This window comes from Phalacrocorax aristotelis, chromosome 3 (assembly GCF_949628215.1).
Source record: "Phalacrocorax aristotelis chromosome 3, bGulAri2.1, whole genome shotgun sequence".
Classification (NCBI taxonomy): domain Eukaryota; kingdom Metazoa; phylum Chordata; class Aves; order Suliformes; family Phalacrocoracidae; genus Phalacrocorax; species Phalacrocorax aristotelis.
The window spans coordinates 57564895-57579331 of NC_134278.1; the positions used below are offsets into that span (position 1 = coordinate 57564895).

At 41.2% G+C, this 14437-nt stretch overlaps 1 protein-coding gene across 3 annotated transcripts; it reads left to right on the forward strand.

Annotated features, from left to right (window-relative positions):
- On the forward strand, positions 1 to 13390 carry SMPDL3A (sphingomyelin phosphodiesterase acid like 3A). 3 transcript variants are annotated; one of them, XM_075087549.1, is made up of 9 exons: positions 100 to 355; positions 1873 to 2086; positions 2825 to 2930; positions 3557 to 3701; positions 6695 to 6791; positions 8065 to 8243; positions 9408 to 9588; positions 11553 to 11677; positions 12875 to 13390. In XM_075087549.1, exons 4-9 carry the CDS (start codon positions 3624 to 3626, stop codon positions 13184 to 13186), a joined length of 972 nt encoding a protein of 323 aa, XP_074943650.1. In that variant the 5' UTR covers positions 100 to 355; positions 1873 to 2086; positions 2825 to 2930; positions 3557 to 3623; the 3' UTR covers positions 13187 to 13390. The 3 variants fall into 3 exon arrangements, with proteins under 3 accessions (XP_074943648.1, XP_074943650.1, XP_074943649.1); XM_075087547.1 differs by lacking the exon at positions 2825 to 2930 and having other exon boundaries at positions 1 to 355; XM_075087548.1 differs by lacking the exons at positions 100 to 355; positions 2825 to 2930 and adding an exon at positions 530 to 849.
- The last annotated feature ends 1047 nt before the right edge of the window (positions 13391 to 14437 follow it).

The following is a 14437-nucleotide window of genomic DNA, read 5'->3' on the forward strand; positions in this document are numbered from 1 at the left end:
GGCTGAGGCGACCGCGGCTGTCCCGGCAGCAAGCGGGGACCCCGGCCAGGCCCGGCTTTTGGGCCCCCGGGCGGGCGGGGCGCGGTGGCGGCTTCCGGCAGCCCCGGGGAGGCAGCGAAGGGCTGGGGCTTGCACAAGCTACCGCGGGCTCGCCCCTTCTCTCCGCGGCGGGGCGGTCCCGTCCCATGAGCAGCCGTCCGCGGGCAGGGCGCTCCCGGCACGGCCATCATGGAGCGGTGGGGGGGACGCGCCGCCCGCTTGGCCCCCGGCCTGGCCCCGCCGCTGCTGTTGCTGCTGCTGCTCTGCTCCGCGCTGGAGGCGGCGCCGGCCGGGCCGCAGCCCCGCTCCGCCGTGGGTGAGTCCGCCGGGGGCCTCCCGTGGAGGACGGGGGGAGGCGGGCGAGGGGCCCGCGGTGCCTCCCCGGCTGTTGGGGGCCCGGCCCCCCCCGCCGTGCTGCCAGCGCGGGGCCCGGCGGCGGGGCAGGCCCTGGGGACGCGCTCCCCTCCGGCGCCGCCTTTCCCTCCCCTTCCCTTCTCGCTGTTTCCCGCACGCAGGCTGCTGCGGCGGTGTTCCCCGTCCCAGCTGGCTCCAGCTCCATGTGACTTTTAGATAAGTAAACACACGGCTCTCCAGGTATTGGCGGGGGGGGGGGGGGGGGGGTTAAGCGGGGCTTGCATTTCGTTCGCCAGGGTAGGCTGGCGCTCCGGAGGGTGGCAGGTGAGGTGAGCCCTGCCCTGCCCTGGCACGGTGTCCTGAGGCATGCACTGCAAACATTACATCTGGTTTCTGTGCTGTCAGCAAACACAGGCCCTCCACCCGGCGTGACCCGCGGTAGGGTCGCGTACGCAGGTGAGTGCTGCTCTGAAATGGTTTCCGCAGGTTTTTCATTCCCTGTGACTTACACACGCCTCGGACCAAACACGCAGCGGTGTCCGGGCGTTTCTGTCTCCTGTTGGTAGGAGTCGCAGCGTTGCAGAATTTGAAGATCGCTGCTGGTCTTTGCTTCCTGAAATAAAACTCCACGGGGTCGAGTCGCGTGGTGCCTGCTCTGCCTCGGAGTGAGCGTGTGACCTTAGGAAAAATCAATTTATATCTGTCCCGGTTTCACAACCACTAGCCCGATACACATGTGCCTTTCCCAAGTGCTTTGCAACTGGCAGAAAAAAAAAGTTACTCTTGTTTTACATGAAGCTTGAAGGCTGGTGGTTTAATACAAGCATAATTCATCTTGTTCACCACATTCCTATACTTCTCAGCTCCTTTTTCCATATAGTGCTAAGCAGCAGCGGCTGAGACTGTGTCAGCCTGGAAAGTAGTGAGTAAGTGAGGCTGACACACCTCTCTCTAGTCAGAAGCCCAGCCTCTGCTACTGTGGCCGCTGGGGAGAAGAGCTTTGAAATTTTTGCGCACATGCTGTTTCTTGCCTTTTCTTTCGAAACTGTGATCTTTTGTAGTAGCTTCCAGACAGGGAAGGTCTGGAAAAATAATTAAAATGCAACTCCCTCACTTTTCAGGTGGAGTGGAGAAGTTCTTCTGTCGCCTACTCCACTCTCCAGTTTCCAGATTGCTATTAATGAAAAGGAGCTGATTTTCCAGTCCCTACCAACCTCCATTTTTTTCCTGCTGCATAGCTTAAACCCATGCCTCTGCTTCTGTTTTCACTTTTTCTAAGCAGACTATGTGAAGGACTCCTGTCAGGAATGCAGAACTCGCCCACGCTTATCAGGCGGGCTAATCAACGATTTGCTAAGTTTATTCTCCTTTTCAAAACTTGAAAGAGGAATAGCAGTAGGCAAACTGGAGCATTACCCACGTATATCCAGTTCAACTGCAAATAATGCATTTTCTTTAATCTTTGTTTTCTGAAAACAGGGCAGTTCTGGCATGTATCTGACCTACATTTAGATCCGACTTACCACATTACCCCTGACCGCACCAAAGTTTGTTCTTCTTCCAAAGGAGCCAATGCCTCCAACCCAGGCCCTTTTGGAGACTTTTTGTGTGATTCCCCATATCAACTTATTTTGTCAGCATTTGAATTCATGAAGGATTCAGAACACCAGGTTTCATTTATGATTTGGACGGGGTAAGTGTTCAAGTCACTCTGCAGTTAGGAGCTTTTAACAGCTGCATAACTGTACAGTGCAGTAGTTCGCAAGTTTATATTTGCACCAACCGATCTGAGCACAAATGCTACTTTTAAATAGTCCTTTTAGTTGTCCGAATGGCTAATAAGTGGGAGACTGAGTGAGAATGTAAGGCCTCAGGAACAGATTTCGACCTCTGTAGTAAGTTCTGGATATTGTTGGACTGTTCATTGGGACATTTACCATGTGACTCTATTAGTGTAAGTTAATAGAAATGGTGCGGGGAGGGTGGGAAGTGGAAAAAGCAAAAAGAAAGGTCGGAGGAATAACCAATTGGAATGAACTGTTATGGGAAGTATTGGATTTTGTAGGTCTTAAGGTCATTAAATATAAAGTTTGTCCCTTTTTAGAAGATACCTTTTGACTATATTTTATTTGGTTCTGTAAGAGGTAACTAGAATCAAGAAATACTGTAGCTTAAGTTGCCATTCAGGTTCGGTGCCTGTATGAATTCTAGATCGGGGGCTAGTGGGGGGAGGATGAGTGTTGCATGTGCTGCCTCTCTGTTCATTACTATCACTCATAGCTGCATGTGCTTCTAAAGAAAGTGTGGTTTCACTGTCCCTCATTGCAGTATTTTGGATGTGTGCAGCCCCCGCTGAGTAAAACATTTACCTTTTCTGTGCTGATGTTACTTATTAGAAAATGGGCATAATAATACTCTCTCTCTCACACAGGTGTTATCTGTGCGGCTTTGTGTGCCTTAGCAGTGGGACTGCAAAAAGAAGTATGAAAGGGAGGCACATGAGTAGCTCAATAGTGCCATGCCCTGTTACTTTCTAGGTATTCATAAAAGACAGCATTAATTTACCCTTCTGCCATAGCAAAATTCTCCATTCTACCATCACATAATTTTTTTATGGTATACATCAATGGATAATTTATCAAAGAGATTAGTATCTTCCAGTGTTTGGGAGAACTAGTTTGTTTATCAATGAGGGGGGTCTTTTTTACTGGAAAGGTTGTATATGTTATGTCACTTAATTTTGCTGAGGGAATGGTGTTAAGAAGTATGAATATGTAAAGCAAGTGGTTAATTTATTTCACTTACCATATTGTACTTAATTTTCAATAGGTTGTTGTTAAAAGGGGAAAAATAAACTTAGAAGGTTGTGCGGATGACAGAAGATATATAACCCAAACTGCACAGTAGCTCAAAATGATGGAACTGAATTAATTTAATTTCTAAGAAATTGTAGTTATGATAAATGTGATCATAGGATAAGCATTGGTCTGCTTGCTTGGTTTTTTTAAAAAAAAGCCTTTGCGGAGAGCCTTGCAGGCAATTCTATGATTTTAATTAAAGAGGCTATAGTAGTATTACATGCTAGAATGTGTTTGCAGATTTTTTTTTGCCTTTCCTCATGTTGATAATAAACCTTTGTTAATAAAGGCTTTTCCTTTTTCAGAGATAGCCCCCCTCATGTTCCTGTAAAAGAACTCTCCACGAAGTTGGTCATTAGCATCATTGGCAATATGAGTACTACAATTCGTAATTTCTTTCCAGATCTTCAGGTTTTCCCAGCCTTAGGCAATCACGACTACTGGCCACAGGTAAAACAAGTTAGAAATTTATGTATCGTACTGAGTGTGCTCCTAACCCCTCAGAAAGCAGGTGTGAAAAATAAGAGTTAAATTTGTGTAACTATTATTCTGGAAACAGTATTCTACAATTCTCCAATTAGCATTTAAATTTATAATTAGTTCCAGTCAAGAACAGAAAGTACATCTCTCTCTGTGTGTTAAGTTACCCAAGCGAATGTTGGTGGCAGGTAAAATCTGCACATTGCCTGAGGTCACGCAAATTTACTGCTTATCATTCCTCACGGCTTAGAACCACCAGGTCTCATAGTTAATACACACGTACTTCTTTCTTGCTGTGTGAGCCATGCATGTGTGTACAATAACTTTGTCTAAAAGAAATTACATCCTTCATGGATCTGTGAGCCCATGGTAAAATCCAAGGCCTACTAAAAGGCCTTCTGGGAATCTGGCTGCTGACATCAATGGATTTTCTTTTATCAGACCAACGGCAGGATTTTTGTAATGTTCCCATAGTTTTGCCACTATTATTAAAACTCTGTCTTTTTTTTCTTTCCTTATTGGACACTTAGAAATATTTGCATTGATGATTTACTGGATGTGTGTGCCATTGCAGCTGAGGACAGTGCTTTTTTACTTTCAGTGTTCTGCGAATATTGTTCTTGGCATAGCTCAAAAGTAAACAGTTGCTTCATGTGTCCTTTAAAGCATATTGTGGGTTGATCTGGCAGCACACTGGAGTGAGAAGCAAATTCTGTCATTGAATCTGAGGGGATTGGAAGAGATGTTGAACAGGTCAACTAAAATACTTCGTTTGAAATGCCTAGTGGGAATTCAGTAACACCCCTTCAAACCCCGAAAGACTTTTATTTCAGTTTCCGGTGTTATTCATTAGGCCTATCAGGGTACATCTTGGGGTAGTAGGTGATTGTATCATTGCTGGAGTTAGGGATTCCCAAATCAGGGAGTAACAGGGGTGCTCAGAGAGGGGAAAGGGAAACATGAGAGACAAAACAAGAGCCACATGTATCTTGTAAATGTGAGTGCACAAACCAAGCTGGGACTTCAGCCTCTTGTGTTCTTACTCGGGTAGTATAGCTTCAGCTTATCATACACACTGACGGGGGGCCAGGTTGGTTCAGCAGAAACCCCATGTAAAGTATTTTGATAACACCTTAACTGAAGCCTCACTCCGTGTTTTGTTTTAATTTTGTTTAGTTTTTTAAAAAGTCTTCACAGAGAATAGTTGTCATTCAGCAGTCTCCTTTGATACAGAGGAAAACAAAGCTGTATACGGTAACCTTGAAGGCAAAGAATGTAGTTACTTTTCCAGCAAATATGAGTTTTGTTTGTGAAATTCAATCTGAAGATAGAAAAAAGATGGTCAGGAGGGGCAGACAGGCAGCAAATAGTATTTTGAAGCAGGCTGATGATCAGAATAACTGCACAAAACCACACAGGAGTGTTTCTGTGATACTTTGTTTTGAAATGGCAGGCTTCACCAGTGCGCAGAGCTGACCCACTTTTCTGTTACTGTTTGAAAAAGACCGTGGGATCAGAAACTCCCCACTATGGGGTCATTTTAGGTTGTTGGGTTGGTTTGGTTTTTTTTTTTTGGACTGTTGATGACATCTCTGGTTTTCATATGGACATGCTTGGCAAATGTCCCGTGGACTGGAAGCGATGTGGAGCAAGCCACACACTGCAGGCTGTTCCAGAGCAAGTGTGAAAGCTGCGCGCTCACCATGCACCAAGGAATTTTATTGCTCTCCGTTGTGTTCTGACCTGTCCGTCTTAACAATTTAACGGTCTTGGGTGATTTTTCTTGCAGAGCCTATTAAAAATACTACTTGGGTTAATCAAGCATTGGGGTACCTTTCAGATTGTATATTGTGACCTTGGTCTTTCTTATTTGTTTCACATCCCTGCCCTGGCTTAAAACAAATGCCCAAAGTGCTGTCTAATCCACAAGTTCACAGAGCACTGACTTGCCTGGGTCCAAACCACCTTCAGCCCATAACACGGCCTCTTATCTGAGATCAGGTTTTGCTATGTCTGTTAGTGACTGTTAGCTCTGGCTGAACTAGTATGGCTCAAGGCTTTCTTAATAACTGGTATCTGTGCACTGCAAGCAACAAATGTCTGAACAGACTTCTGATTGCACTACTCCTAGACAGAGACTTAGTGCCTAAGCCTCTAAAAACATAGGTTTAGTTTCAAAGATCTTAGAAAGGTCAAATTTTATGTTTAAGAAAGCATGCACTGTAATACTGTTCCTTTTTTTTGACCTCTGTTTTTTTGCTTCTAGCACCAAGAATCCAAGCAGATATTTCAGGAAAGTCAAGGACAGGCTGGGGTCTTCCTGTCAGGGTTAGATGAAACCATGGCTGTTATTAGCCTGTGGCACTTGAGCATTGCTTGGCTCGGACTGAAGAGTGCTACAGTCTAATTAGAGCCGGTGGAGAAAAAATTGACAAAACTTTTCTTTTATGTCTTAAATGCTTTGTTACTAGAACTACAGCACATCATGGAAATAGTTGTGAATTTCACCAGATGTTTCTGAGGGCTGTCATGGAGTTTTGGGGAGCTGCTATGAACCCCAAGTTGCTTGAAAAATTCACCTTCTGTAAAAGAAGCTTATGTTCAAGCTTTTCCTCCAAGAGACTTTATTTTTAGACTTTGACTCTTCAGTTTATATATTTATGAATTTTGCAGAATGTATGGTTTTCTACTCTGCTGTGCTCCTAAGGCTTGAAATATTTCTGGTGTTAATTTATCAAGGCTTTACCAAGGCTGTGCAGTCAGTTCTGACTAAGTTCAGGCATTTTTTCCTGATCAGCAATACTGGATGTTCAGAAGTTTTTTTTTTTCCCTTTCTTGAGTTCCTCCTGGTGATGACTGGATACAGTTACATGTTATGCGAGAGGTCAGGTGGGATAACTCAGTGGTTTGGTTTTTTTGTCTGTCTGAATGCTAAGACTTAGGCAGGTTCTCCTCTCTCACAGGATCAACTTCCTGTAACTACCAGTGAAGTTTACAATGCTGTAGCAGATTTCTGGAAACCTTGGCTAACTGATGAAGCAATTAATACCTTCAAAAAAGGTAAAATTTTCCACTAATGCATTGTAAAGCTAGGGCTTACAGAACTAATGTTTCTATAGAGTTGTCCTGTTTGTTTAGCTAAGACTCATAGGATGAATCAGCACGATGGATTATCTGTAATGCTTCTCCTGGAAGAAGTAACTTGTCTTTTTGAATAGCAATGCTTATCTTCAGGGCACATTTACTCTCTTGTGATGCAATAATTATTGTTTCTTGTAACATGTAGAGTATTGGTGGCTTTGTGCCAATGCATGTGAAATATCTTCTTGCCTTCAGGACCTCATAATACTTTTTAGGTACTAAAAAGGTGTATGATGCACAAGAAGACTTAAATTTGGTTGTTAAAAAAAAATGTTGTTTCTGTTTTGATACCATATGCATTTCAGAGCATATTGAATAGGCACATGTTTGTTCAAGTTTTGATAGGACATAGTTGGTGATTCTGCTGTTAATTGCATCATATTTGTGTCCAGCTTACTAAACCAGGAGAATATTGGCCCTCTTGACAGAATATTTCTTTTTAGCAAGGGACTGAAAAGTTCAACTCTGTTTCCAATCCACTCAAACATTAGGGATTTGGAAGTTTAATTTGTGTTCTTGTGGCCCGAATGAGAAGGAACTCTGGGTAAGAGCGGAAGTCGAAACTCTAATAGGAAAAAGAAAACCCAAAGGGGTGGTCCTTAAGTTAGAGGTATATTGTTATAGCTCTGTTGGCATGGCTCCACTGAAGTCCATGGACTATGAAATTGCACCCATTGAAGAAGCTCTGTATGCCTTGGAGAGTTTTAGGAGCTTGGATTGAAAAATGTGATCTTTGCTTTTCATCATGTTCCAGTCTGAAGTTAAATGACTTTCAAAGTACAAGGCTGCTAAGCTCAAACAGTTCTTCCTGGAGGAACCTCTGTGTTTGCAGTATTTCAAGAAATGTGGACTTTTTAACAATTACTGCATCTCTCTGTGGAAGGAATGTTAGAGGGCACTTCTTGCATGTCAGTTGTATAATTACATCTGAAAGCTGTCAAATAAACACAAAGGCAATTGCAGGCAGGACTTAATAAAAATTCAGTGTCAACTTCTCCTACCAAAATGTTGCTAAAACCAGATTCTTAAGGTGTTATGTTGCGTTAAGGTGACACATGGCTTGAATAAATATGCCATATTATATTTTATTAGAAAGAGTAAGGCTCAGTAGTTTGTCAGTGCTGTACTTTCATTCTAAAGTTGTGCTTTGAAGCCTTTCATTTTTCAGATGATTTTGCTCTTATTTTCACAGGTGGCTTCTACACACAGCTGTTTGAATCCAGTGATAGCTCTCAACCACTCAGGATAATCAGTCTGAACACAAATTTATATTACAGCCCCAACAGCGTAACTGTGAATATCAGTGACCCAGCCAACCAGTTTGCCTGGCTGGAGGGAATACTAGAAACCTCTTCGCAAAAGAAGGAAAAGGTAGGGGCTGTGAACAGAACTCATCAGCGTTATTTGTTTAAACTTCAAAAAAAAAAAAGTAGTAAGAATTAGAGGCAATGAAAATATAAATACAGTTCCAGAAAAATATTAATGCTGCAGAAGATACTGCAAAATCAAAATTTCATTTAAAAAATAATTCTTCCTTGAATATACACATTATACTACAACAACTGATAAAATAGTTGAATGCAGTTTCTCAGAGTATACAATAAAATACCTACCATGTAAAATACTGTAGAAGCCAGGATGAGAATACTTAATATTTTCATTTTTGTTTCTGACTTTTTTTACTCACAGCTTTTAATTTTAAGATGTGCACCCTTGGCCTGAGACAAAAGCTAGCATATTTAATTTACATTTTTATGTAATTACAAGTATCAAAAATAGAAGTTAGAAAGGATGTTGTCAACCATAAAACTTAGCCAAGCTGCAGCAATTGATATGATTTGAGTGTTATAATAAATTGTCTTATAACAGTCAGGTTTTGAAGTGAGGTTATGAATTGCTGGCTCGTGTTTGATTGATTGGTGCGGGGATTGGATCGTCGTCTGACCAGAAAAAGTGTTTAATCTGAAACATTTACGTTTTGCTACGGTGTTGTAATTTTAAAAATATTATATTACATTTGGGAGAAAGGAGAGATTTCCTTTCCTTGTAAAACCCTGCAGCATATTAGTTGGTGTGTGCAGTTGGAGCCAAGTCTCAACCTCAGACAGAGGGGTTTTAACCAGTTCTCCCATGTTTCTGGTGACTCTCTGACCATGCAGGCTCTGTAATATTCTAACATAAGTTTTTCTTACTTACGATGCCAAATCATAGGTTTTGCCCTAGTAACTTATTTTTAATTAGAAGTAATTGACCAAATTTTCCTTCGGCCTAAAATCACACATAGATTTATCGCAACTTTTTTCCCAAGAATATACTGCATTCACTAAAAAAAAATTACTTATTTTTTCTCATTACGAATGTAAACATTCTTGCTGTTTGTATTTTGTATAACAAAACTGTTATGATTTATAGCTTTCAGAATGCCATTTCTAAGGTAGAAATGGTTACCACAATTTCATAGTAATGCTAAGTTACAGCTAAAGTATAAGTTTCAAACGAAGGTGCTAATTGTGCTTTCTGTATCTGATTCCTTAGGTATATATAATAGGACATGTACCAATAGGATACTTGCCATATGCAAGGAATACTACAGCTATCAGGGAGCATTACAATGAGAGACTGGTAAAGATTTTTCGCAGATACAGCAGTGTTATTGCGGGGCAGTTTTTTGGACATACACATAGAGATAGTATCATGGTCCTCCTGGATGAAGAAGGTAATGATGCTTATTGAATCCTTCATCCTTTTCTTCTTGATTAAAAGCAAACTAATACTTTCTTGGGTGTTCTTACTGGTCAGCCTCTGTTATAAATAATTAAAAAAGGAAATTGGGAAGTACTGCTATTTATCTACAAGAGTTAAAGCCTCACACACTCCCAGTTTTTTTTCCAAAGAGAACCTTGCATGGCAGGCTGTCTTTCTTTTTGTTGAAGTCAGAAGAGACTCCCCAAGCTTTCTGGTTTTTTTTGGTTTTTTTTTTTTTTTTTTTTAATGAATGCTTATGCCTAGACAAGAATTTCTAGTCTTTCCTCTCCACTCTCTCAGTGACACGGGCAAATTATACTGGCCAGTTGCTATTGTGTAATGTGTCAAAGGGAATGTTCTCAGGCCAACTAGACATACTCTATGTTCCTGTGTTTCCTGCATCATTACTGTGCCTCTCTGCTGAGTTCCCTGCTGCTTCAAAGTTAATTAAGATAAGGGTAAGCAGGAGGCAGGGGAAAGAAAGTCTCTGCCTGTTGTATCTCTTAGATCAGCTAATTTCCCTTCAAGAAAAGCACCCAGGTTTGAAAATTTTGCTTATTGCTTTGAAATACCTTGGTTTTAAGCATGGGCATGGCCGTATGGAGCACTCTAACATCTCTATCAGAAGAACTCTAACAAGTAACTGTTTAAATATTTGTGTCCATACCATAGAACAGTGAGAGGTCCATTGTTTTGGTTTATGTAAAATACCCAAATATTAATTGGCTCTTTATCTATGTTTTATATGAACTTATAAAAGGAATTCCCAAAATGCTGACAGGGGTAACAGTATATACAGATATATTCTAAATAATTTACCTTTTTGCATGGCATTATCATGGTTTTAATCTCCAGTAAAAAGGAATCCAGCCCTAGTGAAAGAACTGGCTTTTTATATTTTTTTAAATGGTATTCAAACCAGCCTGATATCTACATGGTTTTGTACCTTGTCCCATTTGTGCATGAAATCATCCCCTCTACTGCAAATTTCACTGAGGACAGACTGATATTGGTGCCTTGTCATTACAGTTTGCATGTGCAAGTAATTGCTTTCAAATTGTTTTAATAATTTTGCATCTTTCAACGAAATTTAAACGGTGGAACAGCATGTAGCTAAATACAATTGTGTTTATCTGTACAGTTTTAGGCTGTCTTCTATTCGTGCTATTTTCTTCTTGACAAAATTCCAGAGAATTCAAGATAAATGTAATATTGTAGCCAACATCAGTGTACTGAGATACAGAGCTCAGTTTCAGCTTCTCCAGAAGAATGTACTGATTTCCAAGTGTACAAGGCTTTTGCTCCTATGTGGAGACTGACCTTGTGATTTCACTGCTGTGATGTTGTTGGAGCAAGGAATAGTTAGGGCTTCTTTTTTCTTCCTCTCAATATACTTACCTGCATATTCTGTCTAATTAAAACATGTGTACTTCCTCATGTTTCAGTTGCTGTAAAGATCGGTGTTGACATGCTAGGTACTAGGCTAGTCTAGATGAGTGAAGTCAGGGTCAGGTGATGATACCCTGGTGTTTCTAATAACATCATAAATACATAAAGCAACATGTAAAATATAGCACAGAGACAGGAAGTAAAAGTTTTGAATATTTCTTCAGTAGAAATACACAAAATACAGAGACCTTACGTATAGACAAGACCATTTTGCAAAGGTAGTTGAATTGTTGGGAAGCCTCTAGTGAAGGCAAATTTAACTGGTACAACTGGAACATGGCCTGTGGTATTTTACACAGATTTTGGTCTATCCAGTGGAAGTATGGAAGGAATTCAGTGATATAGCTAATCCAGGGGGAAAAGAAAATGCTAAGGCACCTAAGGCAGTCACTGTGGTTCTTGCTGTGTTGGTTCTCTACAAAAACATTTGTTTGAGAAAGAAATGGTTGAAATGAAACTGTTTCCTCACCTTCCCTCTTCCTGCAGAAAAGCCAGTAAATTCCTTGTTTGTGGCACCTGCTGTAACCCCAGTGAAGAATGTATGGCAAATGGAGTCCAATAACCCTGGTGTCAGATTGTATCAATATGATCTTCTTGATTATAGCTTGCTGGTAAGTAACGATTTCAAAGCATTGTTTAAGACTTCAGGTATAGTGTCATTAAAAATTACAGCGAGATGTCAGCCTTTGTAGTATTATGGCTGTTGGTGGAACTTTGGTGCTTACTCTTATTTTCCTTCCTGGGCAAAGGAAAGGAAATCTGAAAGAACTTGGTCAGTCTGTCTGTGCCTGCAGGACTACCCAGTGCTTCCTGTTCTCTATGGAATGTTCTTAAAACATGGAATCAGAGACAGTCAGAAATTCTGTGGGCAGAATCCTAAAACATTTTTGTAGGGAGCTCTGCAACGGTGAAAAAGGTTCACCTAAATCCTGGGCTTGTTTACATACCAATGTTTGCTGGTGATTGCAAGAGCTTTGAGATGCAGTCCATGAAATGCTCCTAAAGGGTGTAGAAGAGCAGAGGAAGAAAAGCACTTTCAACCATGTGATGTCATTTAGAATCATGCACCTTCTTATATAGAGTTTATACTTTTTATAGGAAATTGCAGATAAATTCAGAAGGAAAAAGGTAGAATAATTCTATTCTGTAGTCTCATGATATTTGGAGATCAAGTGAATCCTGTATAATTATTTTGGCTCTGAATGACTCATATATTCTCTCTCTAATTCAGGGTAAAATCTTGACCTTGCTGAATTCAGTGACAATGCATCCTGCAGCTTGACTGGGACTTGGGTTTCCCTCTGGAGGCCTATGCTAATACAGGCTGTGCCTTTCTTGTGCAGATTTCACTCCTGCATCACCATCTCTCCCTTTCCCTTAAATTCTCCCTGGGCCATTCTTTTTCTGTCCATTCGGCCCCTCAAGCAGTGCCTGCAGAAAATAAACTTCTGGATCTCACCCTTTTGCCCCCATTCCTAAAGCAGACATGAGGATAGTGGAGTTTGGTTTACAGTTTGGACAGAAAAGACCTCTAACAGTGCCACTGCTGCCTTTTGTGGCTCCTTTTTCTTCTCTTCCCCATCCCCCCACCATTACCGCACTGCAACGACCAGCTTTGGGTGTAAGCCCAGCTCTTGGGGTGGGACGTGACCTTCTATTCAGTTGTGAATAATGAGGAGTGACAGCTTCCTAATCAATATATCACTCTAGAGACTTAATGAAGCAGGGAAGAAAGCAATACAGCCGTGCCTATTTTTCCTTTCTGTTTTTTGTTTTTTTGTTTTTTTTTTTTTTTTTTTTAACTGTAGGATCTCTGGCAGTTTTATTTGGACCTCAGAGATGCCAACAAGAAAAATGAATCGAACTGGAAATTAGAGTACATCCTGACTAAAGCTTACGGCATTGAAGACTTGAAGCCAGAAAGCCTATATGAAATGGCCAAGCAGCTGTCTGTGCCACACAGTACACTGTTTGAGCAGTATTACAGTAACTTCATTGTGAGTTATGACAAAACCATTGTCTGTGAAGAGGGGTGCAAAACCTGCCAAATATGTGCAATCCAATATTTGGATTACTCCTCATACACAGATTGTATCAATCGGGAAGCAACATGGAGATGAAGTCACCATGCAACTTATGCTGATACTGACTTTAGCCTGTAATTCAAAGAACCTGCTTATCCTTTCACTCAGGCACTGACATGCTGACAGGGAGCCTGTGGAACCTCACTGAATTTCAGGGGAGCAATAAATCTCCCTAGGTCTTTCATGTAAACATGTTTTCCTTTCCTTCCACATCTAAATAAACGTTTATTGGCTATGTAATAGTGGCTAGATACTTTGCTGTTGTTTCAAGTGTCTTGTGCCCTCTGGAACAGGCATCCCAGTATGCGGGAACAGAAGTTACTCATTTCTTTGGAAATCCAAATCTCTCTTCTCAGGGTGTGTAAACGTAGGCAGTGCCATTTCAGGCATGGGATTTGTATGGGGGCAGGTTTCAACCATCTGCTGTCACAATTTGCAAACTGAAATCTGCAAACCCCACATTTGCTGAGACCGGAGTTCAGTTATGTTGTTGATGCGATGCCAGTATTAGGTATCTCCCTGTGCCAAATTTCTTTTTCTTTCTTAACCCTTAAACCCATCTCTGTCAGGGGCACATTCTAACGACAGCATGAAAGTGACTTAATGGATCACAAACCTCTGTCCTGTAAATACTTGATGTATTTTTTCAGAATGTGTGTGTTTGCCCACCACAACATACTTTTTTGTTATGATAGAGCTATGCACTGCTATCAAGCAGTCTCCTGATACGAGATTTTGCAGCAGACCATAAATCAGGTTTAAATGGATCAACATCACTAATTAGACACAGCATATACATTCTCTGTATAGCTCAGGTAAACATGCACTTGTCATGGTGTTTCTCAGGTTTCTTTTTTCATAGAGCAGTCTAACACTTAATGTAAAGATTATCACATGTATGGATTTACAATTGCACAAACCACTTCCTCTTCCTGTGATTGAATGTGTGCACAAGATGATAATATTCAGAAGGCTGTTTATCTAGTGTGTATAACCAAGAAGGACCTTTACCCATTTTTCTGCCACATCAAGAGCTATACTTTCGGAACCTTCAGTCAATGGAATATCGTACAGACCCTTCTCTAGATAATATTGTTCCAGAATAACTGGAGCTGTAGAGGTGGTTATGAGAGAAATCCAATTGCGGTTTATTTTTATGAAACTAAAGCCTTTACTGTAGCTGTTGAGGAACTTTCTGGTTTTGTTTCCACCCAAGCTTGAAATACTTAGCAGAATATTTCTGGACAAATTTTCTAAGTATGAGTATTCACAACTGTAGATGCAGAT